At 37.1% G+C, this 20074-nt stretch overlaps 1 protein-coding gene across 2 annotated transcripts in view; it reads right to left on the bottom strand.

The window, feature by feature from the left end:
• AFG1L (AFG1 like ATPase) overlaps positions 1-20074 on the bottom strand; it is a 191477-nt gene that overhangs the window by 55636 nt on the left and 115767 nt on the right. For both annotated transcript variants that reach the window (XR_008629796.1, XM_004605766.2), the window contains exon 8: positions 11593-11675. Coding sequence is in view for 1 of the 2 variants with exons in the window: in XM_004605766.2 (XP_004605823.1) it covers positions 11593-11675 (83 nt within the window). In the remaining variant the exon portion in view is untranslated. The remainder of the gene's footprint in view (positions 1-11592; positions 11676-20074) is intronic.

Genomic DNA, 20074 nt, shown 5'->3' with positions numbered 1-20074 from the left:
CTTGCACGTGGCTGACCCGGGTTCGAATCCCAGCATCCCATATGGTCCCCTGAGCACCGCCAGGGGTGATTCCTGAGTGCATGAGCCAGGAGTGACCCCTGTGCATCGCCGGGTGTGACCCAAAAAGAAACAAACAAAAAAAAGGAATGTGGAGTTCATGCCTATTTCAGTCAGCTTAATCAGTGGCTGAAAACAGCAGTACATCTACATTTTAAAAAGAGAAATATAAAAAATAAAAGATATAATATCTATGTTCATTGCAGCTCTTGATAAAGAAGCTGTGGTATAGATACACAATGGAATACTACTATGAATCTATAAGAAAAGATAAAATGATGCAGCTCACTGCAACATGAGTAGAATTGGAGGGCATCATGTTACTTGAAATCAGATGGAGACAGTCAAATACCAGTTGACTCCACTCAACTGTGCTATATAGAGTTGAGTGAGGAACTGACAGAATCAAACTATGATAAGCCCTTGACTTTGGATTATAAAACCCATACTATGAAAAAGTAAGGGGAGAGATTAGAGGGGGCATTAAATAAGGTGCCTAAAGACACAGAGAATGGTGGAGGGTCTTGGGCAGTTTGGCGGTGGTGGGGAAAAAGTAATTTACCTAAACATTTTTAAGTTATTAAAATATTTATTGAATGTAAAAGCAGTAAAGGAAGAGTAAAGGAAAAAGGTAAACATGTAAAGAAAAAAAGAGGGCAAATGTAAATTCAACTATAATAATATAGTTTGTAAATGAATTAAACAATTTTATCAAAAGAGTGATAAAGAAGCAATAACCAATTATATGGTGTCTACATGAGATTATAGACACAAATTAGATTTAGACACAACTAGCTTAAAACTAAAAGATTAAAAAAAACAAAAAACTAAAAGATTAAAAAGTATATATCATATAAATAACAATCATCTCTAGACAAATTAGACTTTAAACCAAAAAGACTGACTAGAAATTTTAAAGGATACTTCACAATGGTATGACAATAAATACATCAAGATGGAATAATAATGACAAACATTATCCAAACAGTGTCCAAGATACACAATGCAAAACTTGAAAAGGGAAAATAAATGAATACTTCAACATTTAACTTTCAGTAATGTTCAGAACCTTCAGAGCTTGTTTGGAGGTTCTTGCAGCTGGAGCCATAGCACAGCATTGGGCATTCGCCTTTCACGTGGACAACCTGAGTTTGATTCCTCCACCCCTCTCAGAGAGCCCGGCAAGCTACCGAGAATATCGAACCTGTGAGGCAAAGCCTGGCAAGCTACCCGTGCATATTGGATATGCCAAAAACAGTAACAATAAGTCTCTCAATGAGAGATGTTACTGGTGCCCGCTCGAACAAATCGATGAGCAAACGGGATGACAGTGACAGTGAATGTTCAGAACCATTAGAAAGAAAAGCAACAGGAACTATAAGACTTAAACTATACTAAATCAACTTGGACTGAACATATACCTATAAAAACACTTCACTTGATAATAGCAAAATATATTATTCCCAAGTATATATGGAATATTCTCAAGAAATTATTGTACCACGAGTCATAAAAAAGTTTAATAAATTTTTAAAAATTAAAAGAAAATAAATTTTGTTCTCCAAACACAATGGAATGATAGAAATTAACAACAGAAAATCATTTGGTAAATTCACAAATGTGTGTAAATTAAAAAGCACACTAAATTAGCAATGGACCAAAGCAAGAAATCAAAATGGAAATTGGAAAATACTTTGAAATAATAAATATGAAGACATGCCATATCAAAACTTATAGGATGCAACTAATATAGGACATAACTCAACTTATACCTATAAACGTATACGTAAAAACAACAATCTCAAACAACAATCTCAAACCAATAACTTAAACTTACAAGTAGGAAGGAAGGAAACAGTAAGGATTAGAGTGGAAATTAATGAAATTTAGAATAAGAAAATAGTATAGCAAATCAAATTATATGTAAAAATTAACTCACAATCTCAAGACTACGGAGTTAAAAGCCATTAAACTCTTTTTGGTGGGGGAGTTTGGGGTGACTTCCAGCAGTTCTCAGGACTTATTCCTGGCTCTGTACTCAGGAATCACTCAGACTCAGGGACCCTATGGGATGCAGGGAATCTGTCTGGGTTGGCCACATGCAAGGCAAGCAATCTACCTGCTGTATTATAGCTCCAGCCTCCATAAAACTCTTACAAAACAACACAGGCATTAATTCTTGTGACCTTGGATTAGGCAATGGTTTATTAAATAATTGCTTACCAAAAGCACACATAACAAAAAAATTGTACATCAAAAATTAAGTTTTTGTGCTACAAAGAATATTATCAACAAAAATACAAGATACAACAAAAATACAACAACAAAAAAATACAACATATATCTTATATCTAAAATATATGTGTCATTTAACATTGTTTTAGTCAATAATAGGTTCCAGACATAAAAGCCAACAATGTACATGCACATATATACAGATATGTGGTCTAAAAGGGAATCCCACAGAGCCTTATATATAGTAGCTTATACCAATGAAGTTTGTATAATTACATCTTATGATAGCCCCACAATAACAAAATTGCATAAAATTGCATTACTCAGAAGGCAGCTCCATTATTCAGACTCATGACTATATAAATAACACTATATAATCACTGTATCACTGTCATCCCGTTGCTCATTGATTTGCTCAAGCGGGTACCAGTAACGTCCCCATTGTGAGACTTGTTACTGTTTTTGGCATATCGAATACGCCATGGGTTGTTTGCCAGGCCCTGCCGTATGGGAGAGATACTCTCGGTAGCTTGCAGGGCTCTTGGAGGGGGCGGAAGATCTTTGTCAATAGTAAAGTAGTGTTTTTACTACTACTTTGTCAATAGCAAAAAGACAAATGAAGGATCAGAAGGACAGTATAAGGAGGCAGGGCACCTCACCTTGTGTGCAGTCGAGTTGGGTTCTATCCTCAGCACCACACAGTCTCCTGAGCACAGAACTAGGAATAAGCACTGACTCACCCCCTCCCACCCCAAATAATAAAAGAAAAATGACGTATAGACCAAGACCAAAAATGTCAACACCATTGTAAATACATTACCTTAACTACAGGAGTTTTTTAAAAGACAAATGACCCTAATTTATAACAAAGCCTCTGAATAGCCTTTACTTCTAAGAGGATACACAAATGATGAACAAGCACATGAAAAAATTCTTTCATAATCAGAGAAGTAAAAAGGAAAATCACAATAAGATACTATTTCATACTCCTTAAGATTGTGTTGGGGCTAGACAGACCAATGACAGGCAGCAAAGTAAAGACTCATGAGATATGAACTTGAACATATATAATTTTTATCATTTTAAGTATAAATACCTGTTGGTAAGTAGGATAAATGTAAAAAAATAGTGTTTGGGTTGAATTATATCTTCCCCAAAAGGTTATATGGAATTACTAATCCTTAGCACTGCCAAATGTATCTTTATTTTGAAATAAGGTCATTACAAATATAATTAATTAAGTACGTGGGCTTTGAATGCAATAGGACTATAAACTCTTATAATTAGAAGAGAGAGATACATGCACCTCTCATGGCTATGTGACAACAGATTGAAGTGATGCATTTCAAAAAAGGAATACCAAACAACAGAAGCTGAGGGAAAGAGAAAAATTTCTCCCTTCAACATTCCAGAGAGAACCAAGCCTTGATTTCATATTTCTGGCCTTCAGAGCTGTAACACAGTAACTTGCGATTGAGTTAAGCACTCAGTTTATAGTATTTTGTACTACTATCTACTTTGTAACACTATCCCTAGAAAGCTAAAATGAATAGATATAATTTAAAATATAGATAATAACAAATATTAGTATGGGAAAATGGATATTCCTCAGAAGACTTAAACACTGTATTAGCATCCCTGGAAATTTCACAACTACATACAAAAAAGATATAAATGCAAATAAAAACATATATATAGATATATATAAATAGGGAGGGAGAGAGAGAGAGAGAGAGAGAGAGAGAGAGAGAGAGAGAGAGAGAGAGAAGTACCTGTCATAGAGGCAGATGGGGGGTGGTCTTCTGAGGATGGGCAGCCTCCCCCTACCACCCCAGTACTGCCAGAAGCCCCAGCAGTCACACCCATAACCCTTGGCTGCTGCCATGTAAGCAACCAACACCTACTTTCACAGCTTCAGCACTAATCTCAGAACAGACACAAGCCAAGTCAAACCACTCAAAATCAACATCCCAGTTCTATAGATCCTGCAGCTCATGGAGTTCGACACCTCCAAATTCCATGATACTGACAGGCTAGTAGGAGCACGCCAAATTAGATGGGAAAATAGTATAGAAGCCAACTAAGCTCATTAAACAAAAACAATAACACAGAAGGCTCAACCAGCAACAGACAGCTTAGTAAACCCTCAGGCAATGGCTTTAATGACCTCGTGCGTGGTGAGATAAAATTCTTTTCACCAATTTTCTTTTACTAAAGTATTTTTAGATAACTCCATTAGCCATTTCGTTGTAACAAGCAATAGAAAATACATTCTTTTGTGCCCACAAGGGGGCAGTCCTGGGGGGGCGGTGATTGAGAAAATGGGGACATGGTGGAAGGAAGGTCACTGGTGGTGGGATTGGTGTTGGAACACTGAATGCCCAAAACAATTATATTATAAAGAGCTTTGTCAACTGCAGTGTTTAAATAAAGTGAAAAAATTAATAGACAAATACACACACACACACACACACACACACACACACACACACACACACCCCTTTAGATTCTCTTAATAGAACTGGTCTGCCAAGCCTGTTTAGGCTGACTGGGGGTACAGATGAGAAGGGACCTACATAACTGAGAAGGAAGACTGGCATTCTGATAATGTGGTATAGTAATATCATATATCTAAAACATTAATATTAATACTATTTTAAATCATTATAACTTATTAAATTAAATACACAATAAGCACAGGTGGTAGGGCATTTGCCGTGCATATTTGCCTTGCATGCGGCTGACCCAGGTTCGATTCCTCCATCCCTCTAGGAGAGTCCAGCAAGCTACCAAAAGTATCCCACCTGCACGGCAGAGCAAGCTACCCATGGAGTATTCAATATGCCACAAACAGTAACAACAAGTCTCACAATGGAGACATTACTGGTGCCTGCTCGAGCAAATCTATGAACAACGGGATGACAGTGCTACAGTGCTATAATGTGTTGTCTAAAATAAATAAATAAATATGTATAAAGACCAGAGGCTAAAAGTAAAAGGATGGGAAAAATTATATCATGCAAATACTAATAAAAAGAGGTTGAAATGACTGTACTAAAGCACAATTTCGGAGTAACAATAGGTTCATTTCATAATGATACAGAGATCAATATATCATAAAGACATCAATCCTAACACACAGACATCTAGTGACAGTTTGAAATACAGAAAGCAAAAACAAACATATGGGAAAATAGATAAAACCATAATTATAGTTAGAAATTTTTCCACTGTTGTCTCAATGTTTACAGGAAAAAAATCCACATAAAATAGATTTCCAAACTTAATTTCAATTAAATTTGGGAATCAGTAACCAAAAATAAAAAAAGAAAAGAAAAAAATCAGCAAATGTTTAGAAGTTAAACAACTCTCATATAATAAACCATGTGGTTTACCAAAGAATAAACCATAACGAGAAACAGGACATTTTAAAAGGTATAAAATGCAGAGAGATAGTTAATAGTGTGCCTTGCACCCCGCAAGCTCCAGTGTAATCTCCAGCACTACATATGGTTTCCTGAGCACCACCAGGGGGCACTCTTGAGCACAGAGCCAGAACCAGCGCCAGAGTAAAACTGGGTGGACTCAAACCACAACATAAAATACACCTGGAATGATAATAGGGGGCTGGGGAATAGGCAGAAGATCCTTTAGTACCCCAGAGACACTGATGACCCAGAAGGTTGCAGAAAATGGTCTGCCAAAGTTTCAGATATAGGAAGATATGACAATCTAGATAAGAAATGTTTCAATGTATTACTCTCTCCTTCAGAAACTCAATTGAAAACAATCATTTGGGAAAGGAACAGTAAGTGTGAAAAATATCATCATAGACAGAAAATAAAGTTTTTGATGGTGAAGTATGCTTTAATACATACAAGCTTCAGTCTTTGTTTTCATAGACCTTTTTTTCTTCTAAAGCAGAGCTATGAACTAGAATTTGTATGGGTTTTCCAGGAAACATTTTTAAAATGATGTTCAAAGATGTATTCTCAGAAATAATTTTCTATTTGGAATAAGATGTTTCCCAAGTAGAAAATTAAGAATACTTGAGACATAAAACTTAACTTCTATTAGTTAAAGTATAATACAATATTATAAATATATGGATAATTTAAAAAACTTGCATTTTGCAATCTATTGAAAAGATTAATGAATACATATCCTATGTTTTAAAAAGAAAAAAATGTGAATATTTGAGCTGTATCTTCAAAGTTATACTGTTCATCATTTTCAGTGTGATTCATTGTGCACATTTACATGGAAATGAAACAGTCTTGAGGCAATTTAACTGAAGTACTCAATAACTGACCAATGTGTCCAGATGTTATTTTATTGAAGTGGTGGGTGAATTCAGTAGATCAGAGGCGAATGAAAAGAGGGAGAAAGTTATCTGAGGTTAAAAGTCTAGCAAGTGTCCATCACTCACAGTCTCCCACTCTCCCACATACCTTTCTGATCATGCAAGAATGCCAGTCTTTCTCAAGACTATATTTGTATGGAAGAAACTATGGGACAAAGCAAAATCTCCTTTATGACAAAAAAATAGGCTTGGGTCCATGGTAGAGGGTTACTTTCATTTAGGACTGTGAAGAGTTACTGACACTGGGGCAGGGGGCGGGGGTGAAGAAGCATTGCAAGTACGAATCTAAAACGGCTGCTGGAGGACTAGTACAGCAAGTGGGACACCTGCTTTGCACATGGCTGACTAGTGTTCAATCTCCAGCACCACATACCCTGAGCCCACACAGAAGTGATCCCTAAGCACAGAGGCAGGAGTAAGCCCTGAGCACCACCGGCTGTGCTACCCAAAATATATCAACAAAACACTTTTATTTGTGCAAAACCATGATACTGTAATTGAAACACACACACACACACACACACACACATACACACACCAGGCTTGTTTACTTCCAGTTATAAAATAGGAGAGAGTCCCCAAACTCAAGGCTCATCTCCTATAATCCCACCACAGTACATACTTTATATACAGGCAGCCATTTGAGCACCTACAACATTCCTCCTGCCCTCCCCGGTTCAATGAAGTGGCAAAGAGGGAACTGACACAACTTACTATCTGTTTAAGGGCAATAAATTTGTTGTCCCTCACCCAGGTCTCAGATACCTTCTCCCAACTGCATGAATTAAAATATGCAACTATTAACCTATAAGTAGGATAAAATAAAATTCTAAACCCAAACCCTCTTCCCACTCATTCAGGTTCAGTTAAAAATCTTCCAGTACAATATGAACACATCACAAAAAATAAATAAAAATTGAACTTTCATACAACCTAGCAATTTTATATCTTGATATGTGCAGTGACAGTGACAGTGATATATACTATAGGGGCCTCAAAACACTATTTTGAAAAAGATATTTGTGATACTACATTCATTGCAGCATTACAGTTAGTATTTGGAAACAACCCAAGTACCCAAAACCAGATGAGTAGATAATGAACTGTGATATGCATACATAATAGAATACTACTCGTTATAAGAAAAAGTGAAGTCATGCCATTTGCTGCTATCTGGTTGGAACTAGAGATATCATGCTGAGTGAAGTAAGTCAGAGGAGAGGGACAGATATAGAATAATCTTTGACATGTGGGGTATAAAAAACATAGTAAGGGAATAACAAATAGCCAAAGACAACATAACCTGAGAGTTGGCCTACAGTACTGAGTTTACCAAAAATGCGGGGAAGGCAGGGAATAGTGTGGGGAAGGAGAAAAGGGAAACAGATACTCTGGTGGTGGGTGTGGTGTTGGAAATTGCAGGCAGGAAACTATCATTAATAGTATCATAAATCACAGTGATATTAAAAAAAATCCTCCATTAAAGCTACAGTTTCAGAGTGTGGGGTATGTGAGTATAACGGAATAATAAAATTTGTTATGAGGAACCTTCTGCCTGATCCCCACATCCCATTCTTTCAGTTTATTATAAGAAATTATACTACTCGGTTCCTGAATAAAAGAGGAGAAAAGGTAGAGGAAAGATGAGTCCGAGATAACCTCCCCAACCCCCATGAAAACAAGGCCCTTCACAGAGGTGACAGAAAAATGGCCTTGGCAGCATCTCACAGATCCCTTAGAAATGGTGTTTTCCTATCTGAAAGAGATGCCTGCTGCATCTAGAAAAATGATTAACATGCAATATCACCAATCCCCAAGCTGAGAGCTTATCTATCTGAAGTAGTTCAATTCTCTGGAAGGTTTCAGATGGAGCTACTCTTGGCAAACACTGGGAAATTCAAAATAAATTACTGGCTCAAGTCCCAGCCCAAACACATGCAAAAAGCCCAATCCTTGGTTGACCTGTTTGGATTTTGGCAAACCATGCTCCATACAGGGGAATTTTATAGAATCCGATCTACCAAGCAACCATGAAGGAAATTACTTGGTGTTCATCTCCAAGAAGATTATGCAGTTAGAGCAGAATGAAAAAAACAACAGCTACAGAGCCTTCTAATCAATGAAAAAACTTAGATATTTGCACTAAAACTTTCTGTGGTTTATAATTTCCTAAATTAAATTATCTGATTTTTTTTTAGTACTAGAAATTCCTGGGTTGGGTCAAAAACATCTGGGACCTATTTATAATTTCCAAATTCACTGTGATTAAAAAATAAACAACCAAAGTGGATTGCATGCCAACATATAATTCTTTGTTATTAATTTCTTTATTGGGAGGGGTGACATTGGGGGCACACCTGGCAGAATTGGGAACTATTGCCAGGGTAGCACTAGGGGCTTGCTTGCCCAGAGCAGGCTCAGGGAATGTATAGGACCATGGATAGTCACAGAATTATGCACAGGGGACTATGCAGAATGATGGATCAAACCAAGAACTCACATATTCCTTGTATAAACTTCCTTCCTTTGAGCTCCTTCACTGACTCTATAAGTGGACTATTACATAACTCAGACAACGTGCCACAAAAATGGTTCAAGTCAACCTTCTTTTGTAGCTATTCAAATCACTGGTAACTCTTGATATTATTTGAATTGTGTTTTGTGGCCATTTTAATTAGCATTTGGAAAGTAAGACTAATAAAATACTGAACAAAAGAATATTTCTATTAAGCTAAGATCATATATGGGACTCTACTTACATAAAATTCAGAGATGTGTTTGATGTCCCCTTGGAGGGAAATCAGAAAATTTATTTTTTCTTTTCAGGTAATCTAGAATCCAGGGAAATTGACACAGGGATAGTCTGAGCTTGAGCATTCAGGAATAGTTTCAGATGTTTAGGCAGACTGTGACAAAGAAAAACGTGCATTTTAATAGGGCAAACTATGGCACAATAAAATCTGGTGGGGGGAATGAATACATTTTCCACAAGGACAGGAGAGGAATCAGCCTACATAAAAAATTAATATGACTCAGGAATTTTCTTTTACTTTGTCATTAAAGAAGTTATACCCAAGGGCTAGTGTGGAACAACATATATTATATCTCTAGAGCTCTGTGTAGGTATCTAAGAATATTCTGCAATCTCTCAGGTGATTTTAATTCATAATTCTCCTCAGGAATACATGCCCACATACCCTCTGGGGGTGGCCCCTGACTTTTTATTCTTAGCTATGAGACTATGGGGAACTCTTTTTGATATTAAATTCACTAAAACAAAGCAAAAAAACACTAACTGCCTTCTTTGAAAATTCAATTAAAAGAAAAGCTGTTACAGAGTTAGTCGGATATAGTCTTTGTAAACTTCCCCTGTCTAGACTCTTGACACACAGTTAACATTTTGTCTCCAATGTTTGTTTGAAGTCCAGCCTGAATTTCATTGTGTTTAAAGTGTATTACTTTTATCAGGAAGAGGAAGGAACAGCACAGGGAAGGTTAGAGAAGAAAAAAAAAAAAAGACTAACGGCTAGGCACCAAACAAAAGCAGCCCTCCCACTTCCTGTTATTCTGAGGCGCCCTCTCCAGCACTGTGGAACAGTTCCATGACTGAGATCCAGTCTACTATCTTTAAGCAGCTGCCCATCAGGAAAATGTTTTCTCTCTTCCACATAAAGCACATTTTCTGGGAAAATAGGGAACAAGGAGAACCTTCTTTGAAAAAAGAGAGAAAATAATAACTTTATCTCTAAGTACTACATAGCTGGAACATCCCAAGTAGGTAGCAAAGAATCAGGGAAAGGTTGTGAATAGCAGAAAAATTTAAAAGACCAGAACAGACAAGCATGGGGTAAAAAAAAACAAGAAATGAAGAGGGGGTAAAAAAATCTAAGCTAAAGCAGGAAAAAAAGAAAGTGCTGGAAGAATTTTTAAAAATTATAAAGTACTTTAAAGACAAAGTACTTAAGAGAGATGAAGAACCTCCTATAATAATCATCAGGATCTGAATAATAAACTTAAATAGTCCCCTTGGTACACTGTAAAGTATGCAATCTTAATTATATGATTTTTCTAGTTAATTTCTGCTTCAAAAACAGTAAAGTACTTCTGTTTACAAGGTGGCAGAGAAGAGAACTTTTCTGAACCTCTCATATGCACGTTGTCATCAAAATTTAAATTAGTAGAAACATGCCTTTGAGTTAAATCACAATTAGCCCTTAGATCTGTTTACTGAGAACCCACTATGTGCCAAACACTGGCAGCATACACTAAATAACCGTTTGCATTTGTAAAGCACTTTTTCCTTTTCAGATTCTTACAAATGACATTTTTAAACAAGTGATATTTGTTTTTTAGCATTAACTGCACGTACTGAATACATCTATTATTACAAATTGCTCCTACTCAGGAGAGGCTTAGCTTTTTTAAAAGACAAAATATCTCCAGTTCTACTTGCATGTATATATATTTATATACATATATATATCTATTGCTATGTATGGGAGTCAATCAACAATTATAAATACAAACAGAGTTAACAAAATAAAACAACGATTTGGGGAGAACAGAAATTGCACATTTGTCAGAAGATGTCCACAAATAATTAATTACTTTAACTAAATAAAGATCTTCTCCTAATACTAGAATCTCTTATAAGAGGATACTCATTACTTACTAACCATCTGTCATCACTCCTCCCCAAAAAAACTAATTAGGGTTTCATCCAATCACACATTATAATTCATGCAAATGTAGATGGCAAAAAGTACAATTTAAAGACCTTAACATAATAACATTTTGTATTTTTTAAATAACGGGTATCAGAACTAGCCTTTCACGTTCTGATAATTATACTGCTTATTTTCTCATCTTTTTCTGATGAGGAATGTTCCTTAATTATCAGACATTAAATTTAGAAAATTAAAATTGAAAAAACTTACAGGTAGTAGAGTTTTCCTGCAGCAGGAAGTTCCCTTTTCCGGTAATCTATCCCAGAATCTAGCTGGACCGTGTTACAGTATTTCTATAATCCAAACACATCAAATATCCTGTTTTTAAATAAGTGGTGGTTTAGAATTAAAACCTTTGTTACCTTTTAAAATTTTTCTGAAAATCTTCACAACAAAATATTACAATAAACATATAATAATGTCATAATAATAATAAATTGCAATGTTAAATATAAAAGAAAACTCATATTAAAACATATCAATTTTTAAGAAAATAAGATTTGCAGCAATCCTTCTGATATTTTTGATAAGCTAGCAGCAAATTCCACAAGTAGCAATAACAGAGGTGGGGTTTTGGGTAGGGAGGGGAGGAAGCTACTTTTGATACAGAGCTCAGGTGTTGCTCCCAGGGTGCAAGGAATGGCTCCAACTCTTTAAGCCATCTGCCCAGCTCAAGAGATTGTTTACAAATAGTTTTATTTAGGAAATAGGAAGAGGGAGAAGAACAGAAAAAGAGAAAGTATAAAATTTTCTTTTATTTCTTTTCTATTCCTCCCTCTCTCCCTCCTTCCCTTCCTTCCTTCTTTTCATTCTTTTCTGGGTCACAACTGGTGGTGCTCAGGCCATACTCCTGGCTCTGTGCTCAGGGACCACTCCTGGTGGGGCTTAGGAGACCATATGTGGTGCCAAGGATCAAATCAGGGTGGACTGTCTCTCTGGCTCTAAGATATTTTATTTTTCTTTCCTTTTGGGCCACACCCAGCACTACTCAAGGTTACTCCTTGTTCTGCAATCAGGGATCACTCCTGGCAGGCTCTCGAGGGATCATATGGGGTGCTGGGAATAGAAACCCAGGTTGGTCATGTGCAAGGTAAACACCCTACCCACTGTACTATTGCTCTGGCCCAAGTTTTTTTGTGAGTGTGTTCTTTTAATCCTGATTTCAATTACTCTGAAGTAAAGCTGGAGGCTGTCAGAAAGAATAACACATAAATCTTAAGTGACACCACAGAGAGAATGGAAGAGGACCACTCCATAGAACATAAGGTCCACATTTGAAACCAAATGATAAAAGTAAAGGGAAGCAATTAGGCAATGAATTGCTGGCCTTCATTTCTCAGTGGCTGCCACTGTCCTTGTCCCCTAGTTCCCTCTAAAGCCATCAGTGTCATCAGAATTCCAGCTGCCTGTGGACATATCCTTCAATACACATCATCCTGGCATCTATTCTAATGTCCTCTTCTTCCAAATCTCTCCTTTCCTTTCCACTCTCACCCCAAGATGTATATGTGCATGAAAATATACACACATGCATTTATGAAACTCTCAGTATAAAAAGCAAACCAAATTTTGCTAGATTTATTTGGTCGATTCAGTTGGTTGCCTTGGAGGAGGAGGGAATATAAATTTAACAAATGTGTATATTTGATCGAGGAGGGGATATAAGGTTTTTTTTACCCATTATCATATAAAATTGATAAACTAGGTTTTCAGAACAATTAAACATTGACTGGTTGGTCTTTTGTTTTCATTCAAAATAAAAACTGCTTTGTAAAAATCTGTAAGAAAAAGAATATTTTCACAACTTCAATACATTTTTAGTGGAAAACTGCATTTTTTGATCAAGGTAATTGTGGCATATTGTATTTTTCCAGTGAACACTACAGTAATGTGTGCCAACATGTTGTGACAATGACATTCTAATAATCAGGAAGTGAGGTCTATGCTGCCTGTCTCCTGCATTTTATGAGGATGGTGAAAATGAAGCTATGTCATTAAATCGAATATGGACATCCCAGGCAGCTTCTTACTTGTTGGCTGAAACACTTAACATGGAACAAGTGTCACCATGAACTCTCAGGTGATCATCACACTGCTTGATATCTGCTATGCCCTGACAAGAAACTGAAGTAGCCTAGATAGAGATGAAGTCGAGATGACAAGGATACCAAGGCCAGGTGAAGGCACTGTTAAAAAGGCACCTAGAATTGCTAGCTCAGCCCTGCTCAAATCCCAGATTCACAGAACCTTGGAAAGCTCATACAGTAGTGCTCCCTTAAGTCTCTAAATCTAGAGGCCAGGGGAGCTAGCTCTAAGTGTTACGTATTTTGTACGTGGAGGCCAGGAGCCACCCCAAGCACCAAGCCAGGAGTAGTCACTGAGCACCACTGGTGTGCTCTCCAAACAAAAAGTATGTTATGCAACCATAGATCATCAGACCCATATTATCCAGGTATAATTGAGAAGTAGCAATATTCTTCCTAAAATTGCATCCTGCGTTATCCAACGGCTGAAGGCATTTTGTCATCTACACTACAGGGACTTAGACGAACACAGCTGAGTAAGTACGAAGGCCTTCCCTGCTTCTGCCCAACCTTAGCAACGAAGAGGTTCACGGAAGTGAAAAAGAAGCTTTGTTTCTGCTTCATTTTATTTAGGGGCACCACACTCTGTCGTGTTCAAAAGGGCTATTCCTAGTTTAAGGCTCTGGCTGTAGCAGGGGAACCGTATATGATGCAAGGGTTTAAATGGGTAGCCATGCAAGGGAAGTGCCCTATTCCCTGTACTATTCCTCTGGCCTCCAAAAGAAGCTTTAGAATACTCCTGTGAAGAAAACCCCTTGCCCTGAGCACCATGCACCCTTTTCAATGCTTGATTGAGCAGACAGCTGGGTTCTCGAGAGGCCATTCCTCATCATCATTCCAAATTGATGAAACCTCCTCCTCAAGCCTCTCACTCCTCACTCTCAGACCCTGTAATCCATCTCATCAGAAAACAATACAGCATTGCCCAAAGACAGACAATCCACTCTCCACTCTTCCCTCGACGCAGATCAAAGAAAGTTATAGGCACTTCTCTCTCCTCCTCAACTCTGAGAATGTCCTAACTCTGAGAAATGAGATACGACCTCCCCCTTACCCTTGAGGTATGATAATGTCAAGAAAGGAGGGACATTTGCTTAAGTAGAACTCCCTCTCTCGATATAGTCTGGCATGAGAAGGGCAAATTATTCACAAGCTGCCTATACCACAGACAAAATATTACACGGCATAGCAAAAAATCCATATAATTGTGCTTCTCTCGGTTCCCTATTTCTTTCAAATGACAACTTACATTCTATGACCCACTAGTCCTAATTTAGTGAGAAATTTTTTCTTTTTCATTTCTTTGATATTACAGAAATAAGGCTAATGGAAGTTATACAAGCTTCAATTTCTCCTTCTGGGTAACTAACTTCTCCCTCGTGTGAGTGATTAAGCCCTACCAAATGATTGCATTTGTACATTCACTAATCATCACCGAGGAATACCTAATCAGCAGCAAAAGAACTATAACCAAAGCCCTTAGATGTTACCGCCTAATTGTCTGAAAAATACTAACACCCGGTTTATATGTTTTAAAGAAAAATAAATCTCAGACTTTTGTTGTGTGTGTCTGTTTTATTCATGTGAGCTTCAATCTTGAAAACACTCTGCAGAAGGATAGAGGAGGGTAAAAGTTAAGCCATTTCCTGAATGAGAAAGAATCTAGCCAAAGGGCATGATCTCAAAAGTAATTTCCAGGGATATTTACAAGACCTGTGACCTCTTATCACCATGTAATTCAAATGCATAAAACTAATCAGCCACCAAACAAAATTTATTTTAGAACAGTTTGTATATTTATGTGTACAAAGGAGAAATACAATTACACAATCTGAAAATGCAATTAGAAAATTTGAGGAGAGAAGGGGGGTGGGGAATTCACACACCCTTGGGAGCATATTTATTAGTCAAAAGCCTTTGACTTTGGAAAGAAAAATATATTGCCCAGGGAAATGTCCTCTAGTAGTTTGCATTTTTCCTAATATCTATTGTGTATATTTTTAGTAAGTCTGAATAACAGCATTAGAAAAACAGCCATCTCACAGAATATATATAGTTTCTATGCTTGCTTTCCCCTTCCCAGTTAGAACAAAAGAACTATTGTTGAGAAAATTCTCTAAAATCATAACATATCACATAAGAAAAAAACTGAAATAATAAAGATTTACCTACCTTAAATACTCTATTATATAAGTACTATTGCTTATTTGAAAATAAGAGAAAAGACTCGACCACAAACTGATTGTATTAAGCAGGAATTTTAAAACTTTTAAGTTATTGGCATTTTCCTTCACAATAGTTAAATGTGACTGGTTTTACGCTTTTGTTTTTTTTGGTGCTGGGAATCAAACCTAGGGTCCCATACACACAAAGCATATGCACTGCTACTAAGTTACATATCCAGATCTTATATTTCACACATTTTTAAAAAGTAAACTGAAAAAGAAAAATGGTTATAATTTCTTGAGTTCCAGGATGTAAAAATTTTCATAATTATCTATTAAGATCTTTATACTTATTTTAAAATATGTATTTTTTTACTAAAAAAAGGTAATTTATACTCATTATAAAAATTCAAATATTAAAAGCATAAAAGTAAAAATTAGGGAGCCAGAGAGGTAGTATAGGGGTTATATCCTTATATCACTGTATCACTGTCATCCCATTGCTCATCGATTTGCTCGAGTGGGTACCAGTAATAATGTCTCCATTGTGAGACTTGTTACTGTTTTTGGCATACTGAATACACCACGGGGAGCTTGCCAGGCTCTGTCATATGGGCGAGATACTCTCGGTAGCTTGCCAGGCTCTCCGAGAGGGGCAGAGGAACCGAACCCAAGTCGGCCATGTGCAAGGCAAACACCCTACCGCTGTGCTATCGCTCCAGCCCATATCCTTATATATTCTTCAAGATTTTTTTATATGTAGGTGCAGATGTTCAAATAGTCGTTTGTTTATTTATGTCATTTTTGTTTTTGGGGCCACACGTGGTGAAGATCAAGGCTTATTCCTGGCTCTGTGGTCAGGAATTATTCCTGGCAGTGCTTAGGGGACCATACTGAGTGCCAGAAGCAGAACCCAGGTCATGTAAGGCAAGCACCCTACCTGCAGCCCCTAAGTAGGCAAGTTTAAACATGTGATTCTAAGATTCTATCTTTTGAAAACCTAATTCTATGAGAAAAATAACTATAGACATAAAAATAGAAAAACTATTAAAAATAAAATTATATGATTAAGTGATAAGAGGACAAGAAAGATACTGAACAAAAAAAATAGGTAAGTAAATAAATAAATCAGGATACTTTCTTTTGAAGCAGCTACACATTCAAATATACATGCTGAAACCACTATACAGTCTAAAGATAACTGCCTCCATTTCATTTTAAATAATCATGTGCTTCTGTTTCTGAGCATAAACAATGATACATAGAAATTCAGTAGTCAGGGTCGGATAATAATACAGGGTCGGATAATAATAATAATACAGTGGGTAGGACGTTTGCCTCGCACATGGCCAAACTATTCAATCCTCAGCACCCCATATATTTCCCCAAGACGCTCCAGAAGTGATCCCTGTGTGCAGAGCCAGGAGTAAACTCTGAGTATTTCTGGGTGTGGCCCCAAAACAAACAAGCAAAAATCAGTACATAGGCTTCTACTTATTTTAAGCTTTGATACTTTAAGAATAACTTATATATAGGAAATATACAAATCATAAGCATCCCATCTAACTGATTGTCACTTGCATCTATGAAGCTTCCCTAGCAACCTTCTTCCCCCAAAATAATCAGCATCCTAATTCCAGTGCGATTTTAGACTGTTTGGGGAGCTTTATGTAAGTGGAATCATACAATATATGATTGAGTTCCTTTGTATTTATGAGATATATCTACATGGAGGATATAGCTGTAGTTTGTTGAATGCGGCATCATATCCACCATATAATATGCCATAATTCATTTACTCATTCCACTGTTGATAAACATTTGAGTTGCTTCCAGTTGTTAGTTATTAGAAAGTTATCTTCTGAATAATGGCAGTCATAGACATTCTTGTATGTGTTTTATTTCTGTGTGCATGTTCTTGGCTTGATATACACCTAGAAGAGTAACTGTTTGACCATAGGTTGCACTCAAGTAAATTTTGCCAGTTTTCCACACTAGTTTACTATTCTCCCACTCCAGTTGTATATGAACATTGCTAAGTGTATCTTTGTTGCTTGGCTACAGAAACACAGTTGAATTTTGAATATTAATCTTGTAGCCATAAGTACTGAAAAATTACTTAGCACTGTAGCACTGCACTGTCATCCCGTTGTTCATCGATTTGCTCCAGTGGGCACCAGTAACATCTCCATTGTGAGATTTATTACTGTTCTTGGCATATTGAATACGCCACAGGTAGCTTGCCAGGCTCTGCCGTGGGGGTGGGATACTCTTGGAAGCTTGCCGGGCTCTCCAAGAGGGATGGAGGAATCGAACCTGGGTCAGCCGTGTGCAAGGCAAACGCCCTACCTGCTGTGCTATCGCTCCAGTCCAAAAATGTGTTTTTATTTTCAGCATGAGGCTAAGATATTCAATGTCCTTTATAAATATGCTACATTGTTTTATATCACAAAATGTACGCTTATAGTTTAATAAGGCCCATTCAAATTTAATATTTCTTTTGGATCAAACTAATGAATATTGTTAATATATGCCAGCCACTTCTTTAGTTATTGGAAATAGAGGTATATAGCTTTTGCTGTGATAGATGAATAGAATTCAGATTTACTTCAAAATGCCATTTTATTCTCCCAATCATGGATATAATTTGTTTAAGTAGTTAAGTACTTTCCCAATTGCCTAGCTATGAAATCTAGCCAATTATTTAACTTCTCTGAAATTTTCTCCTCCATAAAATAAATGAACAGAATCATGATTCTTTTCAGTCTAAAATTCAAAGTACAGAGGCTGGAGCAATAGTACAGCAGGTAGGGGATTTACCTTGCATGCAGCCAACCAGGGTTGACTCCCTGGCATCCCACATGGTCTCCCAAGTCCTGCCAGGAGTGATCCCTGAATACAAAACCAGGAGTAAGCCCTGAACACTACCAGGTGTGACCACAAAACCAAATAAATAAAATGAAATTCTTAGCACTATTCTGACATTCTCTTGCTTTTGTCATTCAGACTGTTTGCATTTAGGAGTAGTCTCCCATTCTAAGACTACTCCAAGCCATCTCTGTACCTCTGCTTTCTTGATCAGCTCAGACTCCAAAACCAATAACCACCCCACCCACCCTTGCCACATTCCGACTTTCCTGGCTACTCCAGTTGTCTTAAACACTCAAAATACCCACACCCCTATTCGTGCAGTAGGTAAAGCCTGTATCCCTTCTGTGTATTGAACAGTTTCAGAATTTCATTCCCCTTCCAAAAAGTAGGAAAGGAAGATACTCAATAATTGCAAAGTAACCTATAATATGTTTCAACTGTGCCTGGTAACTAAATTCATTTCATGTAATTCTTATAATAATCATATGCAGGGCAGATAATTTTTAATTTTTATTTTACATTGAATAATTTAGGGTAAGGTCAGCTATTTAAAAAATCATTGCTAGGAGCTGTTGCATGTCCCCAGCATTCATGCATTGAAACCCTTCACCCCTAGTACCTCAGAATGTTAGACAGACTCTTTTTACAGAGGTGATTTTATTGTAATGGTGTCTCTAGGGAGAGCCCTAATCCAATATAACTAGAGTCTATATAAAAGGAGGAAATTATGACCCAACACACTAATACAGAGGAAGGATCAAGTGGAGAGAGAGGCAGAAGACAGCACCTGCAAGTCAAGAAGAGAGCTCTTGGAAGATAGCAATCTTGCCAACGTCTTTATGTTGGACTTCTGGCCTCCAGAACTGTGAGAAAATTTAATTGTGGCCTAAGCCACCAATTCTGTGGACATTTTGTTATGACAAACCCTACTTTAAGTAACAAAATCACTAATAAAAAACTTAAAATATTTTTTAAAAGACAATTGTGACTTTTTTCCCCATTTAATATGGAACACTATAAATTCAGCAGTCAGGGTCTGAAGTAATATAGTAGAGTGGGGAAGGCGCCTGCCTTGCATGAAGCTGACCTGGGTTAAATCCCATGCATCCCATGTGGTCTCCTGAGCACCATCATAGTGGTCTTTGAGCACAGAGTAGCCCTTGAGAGTTACCCCTGAGCATCACCTGGTGTTGTCCATAACCCAAAAACAAATTTATTCTTGCATTAGTCGTCCTTGTACGAGGTCATGCTGATTATTCTCTGTATAATTCCTAATGGAAATATTTTATAAAATAAAATCAAAAAGCTACACTGCAGCTATAAAGCACACACACCTACATACACTTGCTTATAAGGTAAGGCACAAATCTAGTTCTGAAGGAGAACATAGTAGACTCACAATCATAGTGCTCTGAGAGGTACACATGGTCTGTAGATAGGTGAGTCATTATTTGTCCTCAGTCCCATCCTCTAGTCCATGATCTTCCCACCACATCAAGTATAATTAAATGGGATATGGGAGTTGTGGGGGTGGAAAGGTCTCCCACAAAGTGGTCCAGGACACCTGATGGA

Source organism: Sorex araneus, chromosome 4 (genome assembly GCF_027595985.1).
Source record: "Sorex araneus isolate mSorAra2 chromosome 4, mSorAra2.pri, whole genome shotgun sequence".
Lineage (NCBI taxonomy): Eukaryota > Metazoa > Chordata > Mammalia > Eulipotyphla > Soricidae > Sorex > Sorex araneus.
The sequence above is the reverse complement of the archived record's forward strand: the minus strand, read 5'-3'. Positions and strand labels throughout refer to the sequence as shown.